Here is a 17,860-nt window from a genome sequence, read left to right as displayed (position 1 = left end):
ACCAAAGACAGGACGCTGGGGCAGAATAATTAGTTGTTAGGTGTGTTGAACTGTACAGCACACTAAGGAATAAAAAATGTGTGCAAATGTTTACATTTGTTGTTTCTTTTCTGTTCATCATGTGAAAAGGTTTCTGAAGGGGAGAACCACAAGCAACATTACTAACAACCAGTTTTTGTAGTATTGTTTTGAATTTCTCTCACCAGTGTGTCAGACTGTGTTCCACTGTGTTTCTGAAGCCAAAGTTTGTTTTTTCAGCAAAATTGAATGGTTTTGAGAGGAGAGCTTAATTTTGACCTGAAAATAGGACGTTTGGGGGATTGGGTGAGAAGTTGTGGATTTGTGTTTAGAGTTTCAAGAAAAAGAGGCATAATTTCAAGAAATGTGTTTAAGCCATTGAGAAAAACTATAATGTTACAGAGAGAGAGAGCGTGGAAAGAGGGAACTGGCATACAGACACAAAGAGAGAAGTTATACGGTGAATCACGACACTGCGCCCCTTTCTTTTATTCCCACACCCCAAACCAGAGGGGGAAAAAAGTCAGCAAATTAGAAATAAGCTCTGAAATGTTTTTTTTGTAACATACAGTCTCAGACAAGGCAAGGTTTTACTGCCAATTAGGCTACTGTTGTTGTTAGTATTAGTAGAAGTAATAGTAGTATTACTGCTTTACTTATGAATAGCTACATATAAGAGAAATGATTACAAAATCTTGCTCACCTGAACAAATCACTCCAGCATCCTCACCATGGTTACAGTTATGTGTCCCAAATCCTCCATGCTGACACTGAGTCAGAGACCTTTCACTTCCTGAACAGACCACATCATCAAGCCAGATTTGACCCGTTCCTTGACCAAATTGGGCCGACTGAGTGACACTCAGTGCTGCACCACAGTCCAGCTCCCTGCACACCACCTCAGCATCATTTAAGTCCCAGCTGTCATCACAGACTGTTCCCCAGGCGTTGTTGTGATAGATTTCAACTCTTCCAGAGCACCGAGTAGACCCGGACCCAGTTAGTCTGATCAGAACACCTAGTCTCAGAACACAGAAGACAAATCAGTGCTGGATAGAACATGTGTTTGTTTGTCATTTAGTCATGACAGAAATCTTTACTGTAAGACAAATTTGGCAAAGGTTATGATTCATTATACTTTGCATCACCCATACAGACTGTGAGAAATATAAAACACTTTTCACAGTAGATCAAACACACGATGAACTTCATCACCTACATTATAGTTTAATTTACTGTATTGAGCAACATTTCCCACTTGTTATTCTGCTCTTCAATTCTAAAAGCATTCTGCAGGGTGTGGTTAGAAACTCATATAGTGCTGCATCTGAACAGTGTTACATTTCACACCACAATGACTCGGTGACAGAGCTGCTAAAATACACAGAAAAGGATACATTTATTCAAAATACTTTATCTGAAACGTTTTCTCACCTGAACAGATGACACCAGCATCCTTACTGTGTCCACAGCTGTGTGTCCCAAATCCTCCGTGCCGACACTCAGTTAGAGACCTTTCACTTCCTGAACAGGCCACCTCATCAAGCCAGATTTGTCCAGTTCCTCGACCAAAATGAGCCGACTGAGGGACACTCAGTGCTGCACCACAGTCCAAATGTCTGCACACCACCTCAGCATCATTTAAGTCCCACCTGTCATCACAGACTGTTCCCCAGGCGTTGTTGTAATAGATTTCAACTCTTCCAGAGCACCGAGTAGACCCAGACCCAGCTAGTCTGATACCTAGTTTCAGAACACAGAAGTCAAATCAGTGCTGGATAGAACATGTGTTTGTTTGTCATTTAGTCATGACAGAAATCTTTACTGTAAGACAAATTTGGCAAAGGTTATGATTCATTATACTTTGCATCACCCATACAGACTGTGAGAAATATAAAACACTTTTCACAGTAGATCAAACACTCGATGAACTTCATCACCTACATTACAGTTTCATTTACTGTACTGAGCAACATTTCCCACTTGTTATTCTGCTCTTCAATTCTAAAAGCATTCTGCAGGGTGTGGTTAGAAGCTCATATAGTGCTGCATCTGAACAGTGTTACATTTCACACCACAATGACTCGGTGACAGAGCTGCTAAAATACACAGAAAAGGATACATTTATTCAAAATACTTTATCTGAAACGTTTTCTCACCTGAACAGACCACACCAGCATCCTTACTGTGTCCACAGTTGTGTGTCCCAAATCCTCCGTGCCGACACTGAGTCAGAGACCTTTCACTTCCTGAACAGACCACATCATTGAGCCAGATTTGACCGGTTCCTTGACCAAAATGGGTCGACTGAGCAGTCCTCAGTGCTCCACCACAGCCCAACTGTCTGCACACCACCTTAGCATCATTTAAGTCCCAGCTGTCATCACAGACTGTTCCCCAGGCGTTGTTGTGATAGATTTCAACTCTCCCAGAGCACTGAGTAGACCTGGACCCAGTTAGTCTGATCTGAACACCTTCATTGCATGTAAGACATAACAGAGAGTATTTTAAAGACCAGTGCTAGACAAGTTCTTTCCAAAATGTAATACATTATAGATTACTAGTTACTGTCAATTGAGAGTAATTAATTAGAGTACAATATTACTTTCTATGAAATGTAATGCTTTACATTACTTTTGAGTAACTTTCACTGCTTTTTAATTGGTGCATTATGCTCATAGTAAGATGTGCCTGCATATGTGGATCAGGATCAGTCAGGATGAACTGACAGCAGCCTCTCTGATCATGAAAGTTATTTGTTAAAGCACAAACACACAGCCTACAGAAATTTGATTGATCCATCAGGGGAGCTGCTGTAGTTTGCATCCTGTCGACCATCGCATTCCAGCAACAGGAAATAACGTTACTCTTTTACTTATGGATTTGTTTTTCTGCTGCCCAAATGTTTTTTGGTGTTGGTGAATTACTATAAAAACAAAACACCACTTAATTTCGGGTGCGTTGTAACACGCGCTACTGAGATTGTGACGGTTATAATATTACCGTTTTTTTTAAGTAATGCATGTTATATTACCGCTTTACACCAAAAAGCAATACATTATTGTAATTGTATTACTTTTGTAACGTGTTACTCCCAGATCTGATAAAAAAATAAAGTAAACAGCAAACTAACATTACTGTATGCATGACACAGGAGAATGAACTGACCTGCAGCAGGTGAAGAAGCGGTCAGGAGGAAAAAGACTGTGGAACAGAAGAAATGACATGGCTCATTACATTCAGTAAACTGAAAAGTGCAGAAATGAAAGTTTTCCTTGTTTCTGTTTTAGATTCCCGTGTTTCTTTTAATGATAGGAAGTTTATTAAATGGAAAAATTGGCCTTAAGAGACTTCTGTTCTATACAATACAACAACCCGGCTATACGAAAAAGCTGCTTTTCAAATAAAATTTTGGAAAGTCTGTCTTACCAAGGGCCAAATAGTTTCTCTGCTGTATGCTCCCCATAGCTGACATGACAGCTGCTCTGTGTCAATTATCAGTACCACCACAGATTAACTAAAAACTGCGGTGCACAGAAACATTTCACACAGCTTGTCCTTCCTGAAACACTTCCTGTTTCTGGTGTTTTTTCAACCAAAAGCTGCAGCACTGAAGTACCACATCTATCACTAGTTATGGATATTGAAATTGTTTTGATAAACACAAAGTTCCAAAAAACTGCTTTACCTCCTCCATATATGTTTCCATTTTGTGTGTAAACTAATGCACTGCACTAAGCTATTATCTCTCTAAATGTAATCTATTTTTATGCCTTATGTAATCTAATTGTTTTCAGAATAATAAAGTAGTCACTGTTTTTTTTCCAACTGTATCTGATTTTATGAGGCACACGAGTCTGCAAGAAGTGAAAGTGAGCGAAAGCAAAACCATAACTGGGTTTTTCAAAAACTACACTTCATTTCTCATTGCCTGCACCATGTGGTCATTGAGAAAACACTGACATTCAATATTGTTCACTCAATCAGCACAGGTTGAGCTCAATGAGCACACAGCTACCCAGGTGGAAACACAAGGAGTCAAAATTGATCACACACCAATCAGAAGCTTTATAAAAGGGCCAGAGTCAGTTCATTCAGTTTTGGAACAATGGATCCAGAGAAATCTAAAGAGAAAGGTCTAGGACATGAGAGAGGAGGAAGAGGGAGAAGAAGAGGAGGAAGAAGCGGGAGGAGCAGATAGATAGATAAAAGTTCAGTTCTTTCAGTTTTGGAACAATGGATCCAAACAAATCTGAAAGAAGACATAGAGGACACCAGAGAGGAAGAGGTGAAGGAAGAGGAACAGTAGGAGCTGGAGGAGGAGATGGGATAGGAGTAAGATGGGGGAGAGTTGGAGCAGGAGGAGGGAAACAGAAGTTTACATTTGTTATTTCTGTTTTTGTGTTCATTATGTGAAAAGTTTTTTTGAGGGGGAGAACCACAAGCAACATTACTTATAACCAGTGTTTGTATTACAAGCAATCGAAAAAAACTTTTATGCTTGTGAGTCCACCAGACGAAGCCACAGCACGTCCTAGAAGCCGCTCTCCCTCCGCAGAGCAGATCGAACTGGAGAGAAAGGCATAGGCCTAGAGCAGCGGTCACTAATAGGCGGACCGCGGTTGTCATGAGTTGTAGTCTTTCCCTGTGAGTTTGAGTTTTTGCCATTTGTTTCTGGTGTCCTTCTGTTTACCTGTTCTTCTCGTTTCCTTGTCATTAGTGTTTATGTCTTGTCTGGTGTTCTAGCTCATAGTCCTGTGTTGATTTGATTTTGGTTTGGTAGTCTAGTTGTTCCTGCTTCGCCGGTGGTCCGATCGACTCCTGTTCCCTCGTCGGTGGTCCGACCAACACCAGCTCCGTTGGTGGCCCAGCCGACTCCTGTTCCCTCGTCGGTGGTCCGACCAACACCAGCTCCGTTGGTGGCCCAGCCGACTCCTGTTCCCTCGTCGGTGGTCCGCCCAACACCAGCTTCGTTGGTGGCCCAGCCGACTCCCATTCCTCATGCTCTGTCAGTGGTCCGACCGGCACCTGCTTCGCCGGTGGCCCAGCCGACTCCTGTTCCCTCGTCGGTGGTCCGACCAGCACCTGCTTCGCCGGTGGCCCAGCCGACTCCTGTTCCCTCGTCGGTGGTCCGACCGGCACCTGCTTCGCCGGTGGCCCAGCCAACTCATGTTCCCTCGTCGGTGGTCCGACCAACACCAGCTTCGTTGGTGGCCCAGCCGACTCCCATTCCTCGTGCTCTGTCGGTGGTCCAACCGGCACCTGCTTCGCCGGTGGCCCAGCCGACTCCTGTTCCCTCGTCGGTGGTCCGACCAACACCAGCTCCGTTGGTGGCCCAGCCGACCCCTGTTCCCTCGTCAGTGTTCCAACTGGCACCTGCTTCGCCGGTGGTCCGATTGACTCCTGTTCCCTCATCGGTGGTCCGACCAACACCAGCTCCGTTGGTGGCCCAACCGACTCCTGTTCCCTCGTCGGTGGTCGACCGGCACCTGCTTCGCCGGTGGCCCAGAGTTGTAGTCTTTCCCTGTGAGTTTGAGTTTTTGCCATATGTTTCTGGTGTCCTTCTGTTCTTCTCGTTTCCTTGTCCTTAGTGTTTATGTCTTGTTTGGTGTTCTAGCTCGTAGTCCTGTGTTGATTTGATTTTGGTTTGGTAGTCTAGTTGTTATATTGTTTCTTAGTCACTGCCTTAACTCTTGTTCCTGCGTTTTAGTTCGTTGTCCTTGTTCCCAGTCCTGTACCTTAATTCATGTTAAGTGTTCACTCTGGAATGTTTTGTTTTCAGTTACCTGTGTTCCGTCTGTTCCCCCGGTTGTCACTCTGCCTGCATGTCAGTCTCTCTGTTTCCCTCTGCTCACTGTGTCTCTCTCTGCCTGCCTCGTTAGTCTCATGTCTGTCACCTGTGTTGCTCCCGCCCTGCTCGTTAGTCCCTGTGTATATATACCTGGTGTTTCTGTCTTGTTCTTGTCGGGTCATTGTATGTTGTCACCCTGTGTAGCAGTGTATTCTCGTGTCTCCAGCCTTACTCACCGTGTCTCCCTGTTACCCCGCTCAGTTTTGGATTCTGGTTTTCACCCTTTTGGATTTCTGTTGGACAGCCTTTGTTTTTGGACTCAGTCAATCAGTCACTCTGTTTGTAAGTGTGCTCGCCTTTTGTTATATTAAAACCCTTCACTGAACTGCACCTGCTAGCCTTCGTGTCCTGCGTTTGGGTCCTCCAACCTGCTCAACCCTGCCTTCACCACAAAACCGTGACAGCGGTCTGGATCCGGACCCAGCCGCTGTCCTCTCCAGACCACCGACTTACAGCCGATTTATTATTGAGACTTACTACCTCGTGACGGAGCGTTTCTATTTTAACCCGCGCAGCTTTTCTGGCATTTACTGTACTGGTTTAGCGGATCAGGAAACTCACAGACCAATCGCATGTGCTCCAATTGTCTCATGTGACGCTGCTCAGCCAATCAAATCTGTGCATTCCGATGCTTGCCAGTCAAGTATGCGAGATTCAACAGAGCCTTTTTGGAAACTCACTTTTGAGGAATTGAGGAGACGAAAGGGACAAGAGATTTCACATGGCTATTAATCAAGAATGATATTTCAAGAATGATTTTTACATGGACGTTCCTCCCACGGGCAGTTCAAAACCAGAATATCTCATAGATCTCCAATGCTAGCTGGCAGGAGAATTCTCATGTTTGCTCATGTTTCTCACTGAACAAGAGAAAGTAGAAGTGGTAACTCTGTAAGAGGGGAATGAAAGAGAAGAGGAGGTATTACAGCTGTTCATTTGTTGTGATGTATTGAGTGTTTGTTATAAAATTGGTTAAGACTACACTTCATCACTTCAAGCTACACTTTGTATTACATTGTTTCTAAAAATTAGGCACTTTGTTTTAGTTTAATTAAATTTACAATTTAATATTAGAGTAGTAATTATTTATTATCCCTCCAGTTTGATGTGAAAACTGAAATATGATTTGATTTGACAGTCCGTTGTTGACTAAAAACATATGTTGATACAACATTATGGTACTGAACGATCGTTTTTAATATTCCGGACCTTCAGGAAATTTTCTCTAACTGGACCTCTTTGAATTCTAATTGAATACCCCTGGCCTAGAGAATCCGGTCAATTTTCGATCATAAAACAATAATAAATACTGTTAAATCAGACAAAGAAAGAAACCATATAGCCTACCTATTTTCTTGATTGCTTAAAAACATTTCTTGAAATTATGCCTCTTTTCCTCTAAACTCTAAACGCAAATCCACAACTTCTCACCCAATTCCCCAAACATCCTATTTTCAGATCAAAATGAAGCTCTCCACTCAAAACCATTCAACCTTGCTGAAAAACCAAACTTTGCCCTCAGACGTGACACACAAGCCCTCAGAAACACACACTGCAACACGGTCTGACACACTGGTGGAATAAATTCAAAACAATACTACAAAAACTTTTTATTTATTATTAGTAATGTTGTTTGTGGTTTTCTCCCTCAAAAACCTTTTCACATGATGAACACAACAAAAGAAATAAAAAATGTAAACATTTGCACATTTTTTATTTCTTAGTGTACTGTACAGTTCTACACACCAAACAACTCACTATTCTGCTCTGGCATCCTGTCTTTGGTCTGAGACAGACCAGAGATTTTCCTCCTCCACCTCCTCTTCCTCCCTGCTCCTCCACTTTCTATTCCTACTCCTTTTCTACCTCCTCCTCCTATCTCTACTCCTCCTTCACCTCAATCTCCTCTCTCTTCTTCCTCCTTCTCCTCCTCTCTGGTGTCCTCTACCGCTTCTCCACTTCTTCCCCTCCCTCCTCAGAGCTGGCCCCCTCCCTCCTCTCTCCATCACAGAGAGGGAAATCAACGGTCTTTCAGGAGGCAGAAACCCTGCAAAGCAGCTGGGCGGACTCTATCTCCCCATCCTCCCTGAAGCACTGTGCTGATCAGCTGTCTCCGGTGTTCACAGACATTTTAACACCTTACTGGAGACACGCCAAGTGCCAGCCTGCTTCAAAGCCTCCACTATCATCCCTGTCCCCAAGAAACCAAGGACCAGAGACAGAGTTACTGGGTTATTGCACAGGAATTGTTCCTGACACTGTGAGTCAGAAATCAGCTGTTCATCAGAGTGGTGGTTTGTGGGAAGAAACTGCTTCTGTGTCTGTTGGTTTTGGCGTACAGTGCTCTGTAGCGCCTACCAGAGGGGAGGAGCTGGAACAGGTTGTGCCCGGGAAGATATGGATCTGTAGTGATGTTTCCTGCCCGTTTCCTGACTCTGGAAATGTATAAGTCATGAATGGAGGGCAGGTTGGCACCGATACTTGTTTCTGCAGTCCTGACTGTCCGTTGTAGTCTGTCCCTGTCCTTTTTGGTGGCAGATCCAAACCAGACAGTGATGGAGGTGCAGAGGACAGACTGGATGATGGCTGTGTAGAACTGGATCAGCAGCTCCTTTGGCAAGTTGAGCTTCCTGAGCGGGCGCAGGAAGTACATCCTCTGCTGGGCCTTCTTGATGATGGTGTCAGTGTTGGGCTCCCACTTCAGGTCCTGGGCTATAGTGGAACCCAGAACCTGAAGGATTCCACAGCAGACACAGGTTTGTTGAGTATGGTGATGGGTGGCAGAGTGGGGGGACTCCACCTGAAGTCCACGGTCATCTCCACAGTTTGGAGCGTGTTAAGCGCCAGGTTGTTCTGACCACACCAGAGAGCCAGCTGATCAACTTCTTGTCTGTAGGCCGACTCTTCACTGACCCGGATGAGACCGATGACCGTTGTGTCGTCAGCGAACTTCAGGAGTTTGACAGATGGGTCTCCTGAGGAGAAGTCTTTGGTGTAGAGGGAGAAGAGCAGGGGGGAGAGCACACACCCCTGGGGGGCGCCAGTGCTGATAGTCCGGGTGCTGGATATGATGTTCCCCAGCCTCAACTGCTGACTCCTGTCTCCTGAAGTCCACGAACAAGATCCTTGCATATGTCCCTGGAAAGTCGAGGTGTTGCAGATGTGATGCAGACCCAAGTTGACAGCATCATCCACTGACCTGTTAGCCCTGTAGGCAAAATGTAGGGGGTCCAGCAAGGGGCCTGTAATGTCCTTCAGGTGGGCCAACACCAGTCTTTCAAAGGACTTCATGACTTCAGATGTCAGGGCGACGGGCCTGTGGTCATTTAGTCCAGAGATGGAGGGTTTTTTTGGGACCAGGATGACTGTGGAGTGTTCGAAGCAGGAGGGAACTTCACACAGCTCCAGTGATTTGTTGAAGATCTGAGTGAAGATGGGGGCCAGCTGGTCCGCACAGATTTTCAGGCAGTCATCTTCTGCCTTTGGAAGAGGTGGCTCATGTCCTCTTCACAGATCTTGAGTGCAGGTGAGAGGTCAGAGGGGGAAGATGACTGTTTGAAAATGGCGTTGGAGTGGGGGAGAGGTGTGACTCTGGGCTTTTCAAACCTACAGTACAAACCATTCAGCTTGTCTGCCAGTCGCTGAGTACCAGCAGTGTTGAAAGATGGTCTCTTGTGGTTTGTGAGTGTCCGTAGGTTTCTCCACACTGACGCAGGGTCGTTGGCTGCAAAGCTGTTATTTTACTTTTCAGCCTAGCACCTCTTTGCAGCTTTGACCTCTTTAGTCGTAGGGAGTGTTCCTGGCCTGGTTGTACAAGACTCTGTCCCCACTTCTGAAGGCCTCCTCCTTGGTCTGACGAAGCTGCCTGAGCTTTGCTGTGAACCAAGCAGGCCTGCTTCCTGCTTTGACTTGTTGGCCTGCTTTGACTCGTTGGTCTATCTTTTCACAGTCTTTACAACAGGTTTTGCAGATTTCAGTTTTTGTGTGTCGGGATACAATGAACCAGATAGTGATCGGAGAATCCTAAGGCTGCACGGGGAACAGAGTGATATGCATCCTTTAATGTTGTGTAGCAGTGGTCCAGTGTGTTAGTGTCCCTGGTGGGACACTTAATATGCTGTCTGTACTTTGTTTCATGACTGAGGTTTGCTTTGTTAAAGTCCCCAAGAACAATGAGCAGGGAGTCTGGATGTTTTTTCTCCATGTTAGTTATCTGGTCGGCCAGGTGTAGTAACGCCTCACTAACACAGGCCTGAGGTGGAATATAAACAGCAACCAGAACAAATGAGGAAAAGTCCCGCGGTGAATAAAATGGTTTACAGTTTATGAATAATGTCTCTAGGTGAGGACTGCATGATTTCTTCAACACTGTGACATCAGTGCACCAACCTTCGTTTTTATGGCCTCCCCGTGTTTTCCCGTGATCACCCTTTCGCAATCCGCACGGATGAGATTACAGTAAATCCCGGTAGGTGTCCGGGATGCGCTTGGTGTGCCGGGATTCGGTGAAACAGAGGGCAGCAGATCTGAAGAAGTCCAAGTTAGTTCTGTTGAGGAGCAGCAGTTCATCCATTTTGTTGGCCAGAGAGCGGACATTCACCAGGTGGATTGAAAGGAGCGCAGTGTGAAATCCCCGTTGTCTCAGCTTAACCAGCGCGCCTGCTCGTTTTCCCCTACGCCGTTTCTAAACGATCCCAAACAGAGCTGCTGCTCCTCCTATCTTCCCATCCCATATAGTGTGAATAAAGTTGTAATTAGAAGGTGATGCTTCGGATAAAAAGTTAGCACTGTCAGGGCAAAGCCAAGATTCTGTCTGAAAATAAAGTCTAACTTTTCCTCACAGTTAAGATGAGAAGTCTTATAATAATAATATAATAATAATCTTTATTTGTAGAGCACTTTTCAATGGGACTAAAAGTTCAGAAATATAAAAAGGTGAGAGGCCATGAAGAGCTTTAAAAGTAATCATTAGAATTTTAAATTCAATTCTAAAACATACTGGGAGCCAGTGTAATGAAGCTAAAATAGGAGTAATGTGGTCATATTTCTTTGTTCTGGTTAAAAGCCTGGCAGCTGAGTTCTGGACAGTCTGGAGTCGATCAATAGATTTTTGGGTTGAACAGGTGAAAAGGCTGTTGCAATAATCCAGGCGTGATGAGATGAAGGCGTATAAAATTGTCTTGGTGTCCTTAAAAGTTAACATAGATCGAATTTGTGCTATATTTCTAAGTTGATAAAAACATATTGAACAAGCTTTGTGGTATGCTGCTCAAAATTTAAATTACTATCAAACCAAACACCAAGGTTATTTGCCACAGGCTTAATGTGATTTATACCCAATGACCAGGATTTCTGTTTTGTCTGAGTTCAGCTGGAGGAAATTATTTGACATCCATTTTTTAACTTCACAAAGGCAGTTGTTAAGTGGACTCAGCATTCCAGGGTCTGTGAATCTGACGGGCAAGTATATTTGTGTGTCATCAGCATAAATATGAAAAGAAATGCCATGTTTATGGATAATATGTGCAAGGGAAAGCAGATACAAGGAAACAAAATGGGTCCAGAGGCACACCATATTTAACTGGACAGAAAAGAGACATAGTTGTTTACAGACACGCAAAACTTCCTATTGACAGGTAGGATGAAAACCATTCTAGGGCAGTACCAGAGATCCCCACCCAGTGCCTCAGTCTGTCTAACATGATGTTGTGATCAATGGTGTCAAAAGCAGCGCTAAGGTCCAGGAGTACCAGGACTGAGCACATGCCTTCATCAGCAGACATTAAAAGGTCATTGGTGACTTTTGGCAGGGCAGTCTCAGTGCTGTGGTACTTCCTGAAACCAGATTGAAACTTTTCCAGTATAGTGAGCAGCTTTTTGGACACAATTCTTTCTAGAATCTTTGCAATAAAAGGCAGTTTTGAAATTGGTCTAAAATTATGTGGGAGGGAAGGATCTAAACCAGGTTTCTTTAAAAGTGGGTTCACGCAAGCAGTTTTAAAATAATCAGGGACACAACCAGTAGATAGGGAGATGTTGAAAACAGAGATCAAATGGGGCCCAACAGAATCTATTATTTTCAGTAAAAACTTTGTAGGTATTGCATCAAGTGGGCTGAAGGACACTCATTTGTGATACTGTTTTTAAAAGACAAGTCGATGGGATAAAACTGGTTAAAACTCTCTTCCCAGCTGGCCACCAACGTCAAAAGACGTTGATCTTTGGTTGGATATAGGTTGCGACGTCGGATAACCAAATTCCAACATCAACTTGATGTTGAATATTGACGTCATCTGACGTGGATTTTTTGTTGGTTTTAAGTTGTGGTGTTCAGTACCCAAAATCCAACGTTTTCCAAACGTCTTGTGCCAGTGTCCTCTTGATGTAGAATACCAACACATTAAATTACAATGTCATTAGATGTTGATATTTTGTTGGTATTAAGTCATGGTGTTAAGTAACTTCAATCCAACGTTTTCCAAACGTTTTGTGCCAACGTCATCTTGACGTAGAATACCAACATTTGGTCATGAGGTATGGGAACCAAAAGCCAACGTCTGCTAAACGTTGTGATGGTAACATCCACACAACGTTGAATTACAACGTCATTAGATGTTGATATTTTGTTGGTTTTAAGTTTTGGTGTTCAGTAACATCTTCCAAACATCACAGGCCAAAATCATATTGATAGTATACTAACATTTTGTTGTGAGGTACGGTGACCAATACCCTGTAAAACATTGCTAACATTGTTAAACACTGAAATTTTGTTTGTTCTAAGTTGTGGTGTTAAATATCCAAAATCTAACAAGAGTTCCACCTTCCAAAAAAAGCACTAATGTTTGATATAGGATACAGACTACATTAGACATTGGTGTTTTGTGTAATTTTAGTTGTGGTATTTTATATAGATGTAGAATGCAGACATGATAGTGTGACATATACATTTAGTAAAAATCAAATATCCAGCAAGCATGTCATTGTATTTAAAGTTTGGATTGTTATTCATACAATATGCAGCTCCGTGCAAGTAGACCCTATAAAATTTGACCCAGTTGTAGAAACAAGTGCTTCACCAGGAGTATGGTGATCCAAAATTAATAGAGTGGATATAAACTTGAAAACAATGTGATTTTAAGCAGCAACCCAAAACTTTTGAAGACAGCACAACAATACACATTGCACATTGGTTCAGGGCTCATTATTAACTTCAAGATCATATCAACGGTTGTCAAAATCTCTCAAATGTCACAATGATACTGCGACAGTTGAACTTAGATAAAAGCAGGTTGTGAGATTGTGTATCTAATTCAACATCTAACGCTCAAGAGCTCCATGACCAAATTTGAAAGTTGTATCATCCACACTGGCCCTCTAAAGATCACTCAATTTAGTTTCCATGAGACGCAGGCATTGCAAACAGAACTTCTTTTGGAACTTTGCGCCATGACAGTGCAGCTGTCAGACAAATGCCAAAACACAAGTGTCCTATCTGGCAGCCATCATTGGCAGTGCGGTTGAGGTAGCCACCAAGGCAAGTCCTGTTTTGATTTCCTAGACTGCTTGGTTAAAGTAAAGCAGTTATAAATTTTTGTTTTGTCTTTTGGTGTTTTTGGAGCAAACTTGCTTTATACATGACAGGCAATTACCTACTTACCTGTTCTGGACCACAGATGGCTTGGCTGTTGTGAGGGACCTCCTAGCTAAGCTGTTTTGGTGGCCATATAATAAAGGTCAATTAAAATATCTACTGTGTAGTGTTTCTGGCCATAAGGGGTTGAGTGGCATTGGCCCATGTTTATCATACATATTATACACCATCCAGAACATCCCTTAATCACCAATCATTTTCTTTTAATCTGTCAATTTTGGCTATAAGAACGTTAGTTAGTTAGTAAGCTTTGTAAGTTTAATTTTTTTTCAGTGGCACAGAGTTTCTTGTCAGAATTGATTTCGTGAACTGGCGCCTTTTCCCACCTAGCTTAAAATTACATTACTTTAAGTTTGACTGCATTGCAATACTAATGTGACAATGATGTAAGAGTTAGTTTACAGAGATTAAAATCAGGGGAATATACCTAGTAAAAATAGTGACGTGAATAAAATCGCCGAGTTTTTCGACTCTGGAGCAAAAGCTCAGTGACGTTACTCGGGGACAGAAAGTGTTCCCCGGTTGCGTGACCGCGTGTGCATTCAGCGGTGAAGTGGACCTTCGACTTCACCAAAGTAAATGAAAAATATAACATGTGGATTGTTTAATCAAACGTTTTAGTATTGTTGTTTTATGAACGAGTTTTTTGCAGAGCAAACTAGCACTTTGCTTATCTGTCAAAATAAAGGCTTTTATTCTTCTGTAACGTTAATATTAGGCCTACTGTTATCGAACTTCTTATTCATTCCACTGAATGTCTAAACAAGACGACTAGTTATATATTTTCCCTCGTAAAGCAAACATTTATTTTGCGATAGTCTGATGATGTGATAACTGACCAAGGAGTTGATTTCTTGGTCATCCGTGTTAAGTTACTTTTTAAAAGCTGGATCCAGACCCGCTGTAACTTTTTGCAAGGAAACTGCATCTACTAATATCTACGCCGTCGATACTGTAAAATCAAGATCATTGTAATCAGTTTAACACCCAATTATATATCTATATTTTAAATATACTTGAAGTTGAATACTTTTTATTTTCCTTTCCATTTTCTCCAGTGTAATATACTTATTATGTTGGTTGAGTAGAATAAATATTTAATGCAAAATGTCATTAGAAGTAGCTGTTGGTATTCTGTGATGTGACAGAGGTAATATCAGAAGGTTTTTCTTCTGAATTAATGGCTTAATGTCCAAATAAAGCTTGGTGTTCATCTCACTGATGACCCCTCAGATTGTTAACTGGCAGTAAAGGCTGCTCTGGAGAAGACTGAACAATGTGCTCAGACTTTCTCATGTGTTTAGGGAGTTTGACCCTGGTCCCCTTTAGTAAAAAGACAAACAAAAAACTACCGTGTTTGTGTATTGATAGCTAGCTGCTTAATAACTCTGATAAAACTAAATATTAACGATGGTTTGAGTTTGACAACAAGGCGAGCTGTTTAAATGTAAGCTTGTATATCAGTGAATTAGTTAGCCTGTGTGGTTATCCATTGTCTTGTTCAGATGGTAGGCTTTCGGCCTAGTAATGCCACAATCTAGTTTCACCCTCTCAGGTAAGCTCCACCCTGCCTCTCCAGTAGCGGCACACACCTGGAGACAATCACCTCATTAAGAGTTGATGTTCAGGGAGCACTCAGGATCTCTCTTGATGCGTTGTGTTGCAGTGAGGCCAGGGAGCAGGTTAGGATTTTGGATGGTATGCCATCCAACCTTTGTGAGCGCTTTTTAAATAGTTTTTATTACAGGCATTCTAAGCCACCTGTCGCCAAGACCCTGTAGACTGCATGGCCTGTTCTGCTAGAGTTCACCAGAGATGGCCGTGGAGGTTGATACCCTGCTTGCCTTAAACGTCTGCTCTTTGAATGAGGTGGAGTCAGAGCTAGGTGGAAGATTTACTGCGTTAGTTGAGAGTTGTATAGCCGCTGCTGTTTTGCTGCCTGATCAAGTGCTGATTTCTGTTTCCTGATTTTAAATGGGGATTATTTTCATGAGACTCTGTTACAGGTGGATGTGCCCTGTGAATGTCTTTGTCAACTGCTAGGTTCTGCTAAGGGGGGGAATGTGCTTGTTTTTGGGCTGCGTGACTTCCCTCAGCCCTTTTCCCTCTTTTTGTAGTGTTCTGCCAGATGGTGGGCTGTGGGAGCCCCTCTTCCCTTCACTGTGTGTGTGTCTTTGCTGTCTTTAGGTGGTGGCGCACCACTGTGGGTGTTGGAGTCAGGACATCGGAGTGGCAGTTTAATAACAGTTTAACATAGCACTGTAGCAGCTGGATAGAGGATTAGTGACCTTTTAAGGGGAGAGCAGAGGTCAGTGATTACGTGGAGGCTCTGACCCTTATCTGGTGTCTAACAAGATGTCTACACTTATCCTATAGAACTTTGCTCTTATATGGATTGGTGCCTTAGTTTGCAGACTCAGACCCTTATATGGTATTTAGCAGATACCTAAACATGTCCTATATAAGCTGTGTTTGATGTACAGAGAGACAGAGTGGCCATCGGGCTGGGTCACTCTCCAAGCTGCTGCAGACAACAGTGTCAAGCGGATTTCTTAACACATAATCGCAGCATTATTGTTCGGACACCACAAAACTAAACCCTTCCAAAACAAATCTGTGTAGTTGTATAATTTTTATTTTACTTTGTAATTTTTACCAGTATTATATTTATGTTAATGTAACTGAGTTAAAAATGCACTTTAATAATTCTTATTTCCAAATGTGCATCTGTGGATTTTATTTATCATTTAATGATTTTATTGAATGTTTGTGAATTTTCTCATTGAGTTATTTATATTTATTTTTGCTAATTTTTTTTTTTCTTCCTGTGGAAATGTCCTTAGCTGCACACTACCCCTCTTGTACCTCCTAAGCTTCCGTAGTGCTCGTCTCCCTCAGTCGCGTTTTGCACCGCTGAGGGTAAGTTGTTTGGAAAAGTTCTGCTGGGTTTATGTATTGTTTTCTTTGGAAATTGAACCATTTACGTTAAAACTTTAAACACAAATGGTGCAATGTCAATATGGTTATGTCACGTAGCAGTTTTGTGTTAGTGTGACCATTAAAATACGTTTTCAGTGTTTTCATTTTAACTTTCTAGCGCCAGTTTTACCACGGCAGGCGGGCCGTGTCATGTTACCTATGTAGCTTGTCGGCATTTTCAGCGTCTTGTCACTTGAGTAAACGCTATATTTTTGTATGTTTAGGAAGCAGAGGTAATTTAAGAGGAGGCCAGGGGGCAATTGATGTGTCCATTGTGTTCTGCAGATGTGCGAGCCAATAAATTGTGGAAAAGAAGTCATCTCAAGAGTCATCCTTCACACACCCGTTACACTAAGTAGATTCAATATATTTAATCTAGAATTCTCATTATGTCGGAAATGATCTCTAGCTCTGGGACTTCAAATCTTTTAATGATTTTTTTTGGGTTTAATTCTGTTTGTTGTACCACCAGGGAAAGGTGGTCTGTACTGTTCATACTTGTGTAAAATAAAAGTAAAGTTCATTTAGTTTTTCTCCCTGGTACACATCTCAGGGCCTCACAGATTTTCCCCAATACCAGGAGGATGTGAGCCTGTGAGGGTAGTAAGGATGGTTCAAGTCACCTACCGTCACTCTCTTCAAATAAATGCTGGACTGTAAAGACAAAAGAGAACACCACTCCTGCCTCCTTCAGATATTTCAATTGTAATTTTATGGTAAAGCACAGCTTGTAATTGTGCCACTGTTTTTGTCAATTTGGATGATGTCAACTTATGTCTTTTAATACATATTTACAGTGGGTACGGAAAGTATTCAGACCCCTTTAAATTTTTCACTCTGTTTCATTGCAGCCATTTTCCAAAAATCAAAAAAGTTCATTTTATTTCTCAGTAATGTACACTCAGCACCCCATCTTGACAGAAAAAAACAGGAATGTAGAAATTTTTGCAAATTTATTAAAAAAGAAAAACTGAAATATCACATGGTCATAAGTATTCAGACCCTTTGCTCAGTATTTAGTAGAAGCACCCTTTTGATCTAATACAGCCATGAGTTGTTTTGGGAAAGATGCAACAAGTTTTTCACATCTGGATTTGGGTATCCTCTGCCATTCCTCCTTGCAGATCCTCTCCAGTTCTGTCAGGTTGGATGGTAAACGTTGGTGGACAGCCATTTTCAGGTCTCTCCAGAGATGCTCAATTGGGTTTAAGTCAGGGCTCTGGCTGGGCCATTCAAGAACAGCCACGGAGTTGTTGTGAAGCCACTCCTTATTTTAGCGGTGTGCTTAGGGTCATTGTCTTGTTGGAAGGTAAACCTTCGGCCCAGTCTGAGGTCCAGAGCACTCTGGAAAAGGTTTTCGT

At 42.5% G+C, this 17,860-nt stretch overlaps 1 protein-coding gene across 6 annotated transcripts in view; it reads right to left on the bottom strand.

Moving 5' to 3' along the window:
- Positions 1 to 17,860, bottom strand: part of LOC119882063 (deleted in malignant brain tumors 1 protein-like) — a 227,202-nt gene that overhangs the window by 123,980 nt on the left and 85,362 nt on the right. Inside the window, exons 1-2 of one of the 6 annotated variants that reach the window (XM_038692103.1) lie at positions 3,448 to 3,518; positions 3,187 to 3,222 (exon numbers count right to left, since the gene is read on the bottom strand). The exons of the other annotated variants lie outside the window; for them this stretch is intronic. Of the exons in view, the coding sequence (XP_038548031.1) occupies positions 3,187 to 3,222; positions 3,448 to 3,493 (82 nt within the window). The 5' untranslated portion in view covers positions 3,494 to 3,518. Of the gene's footprint in view, positions 1 to 3,186; positions 3,223 to 3,447; positions 3,519 to 17,860 lie in introns of those variants that run through there. 6 annotated transcript variants of the gene reach the window in all.

Source organism: Micropterus salmoides, unplaced genomic scaffold (genome assembly GCF_014851395.1).
Source record: "Micropterus salmoides isolate LMB-PRFRI ecotype aquatic unplaced genomic scaffold, ASM1485139v1 Ms_hic_scaffold_10, whole genome shotgun sequence".
NCBI lineage: Eukaryota > Metazoa > Chordata > Actinopteri > Centrarchiformes > Centrarchidae > Micropterus > Micropterus salmoides.
The sequence above is the reverse complement of the archived record's forward strand: the minus strand, read 5'-3'. Positions and strand labels throughout refer to the sequence as shown.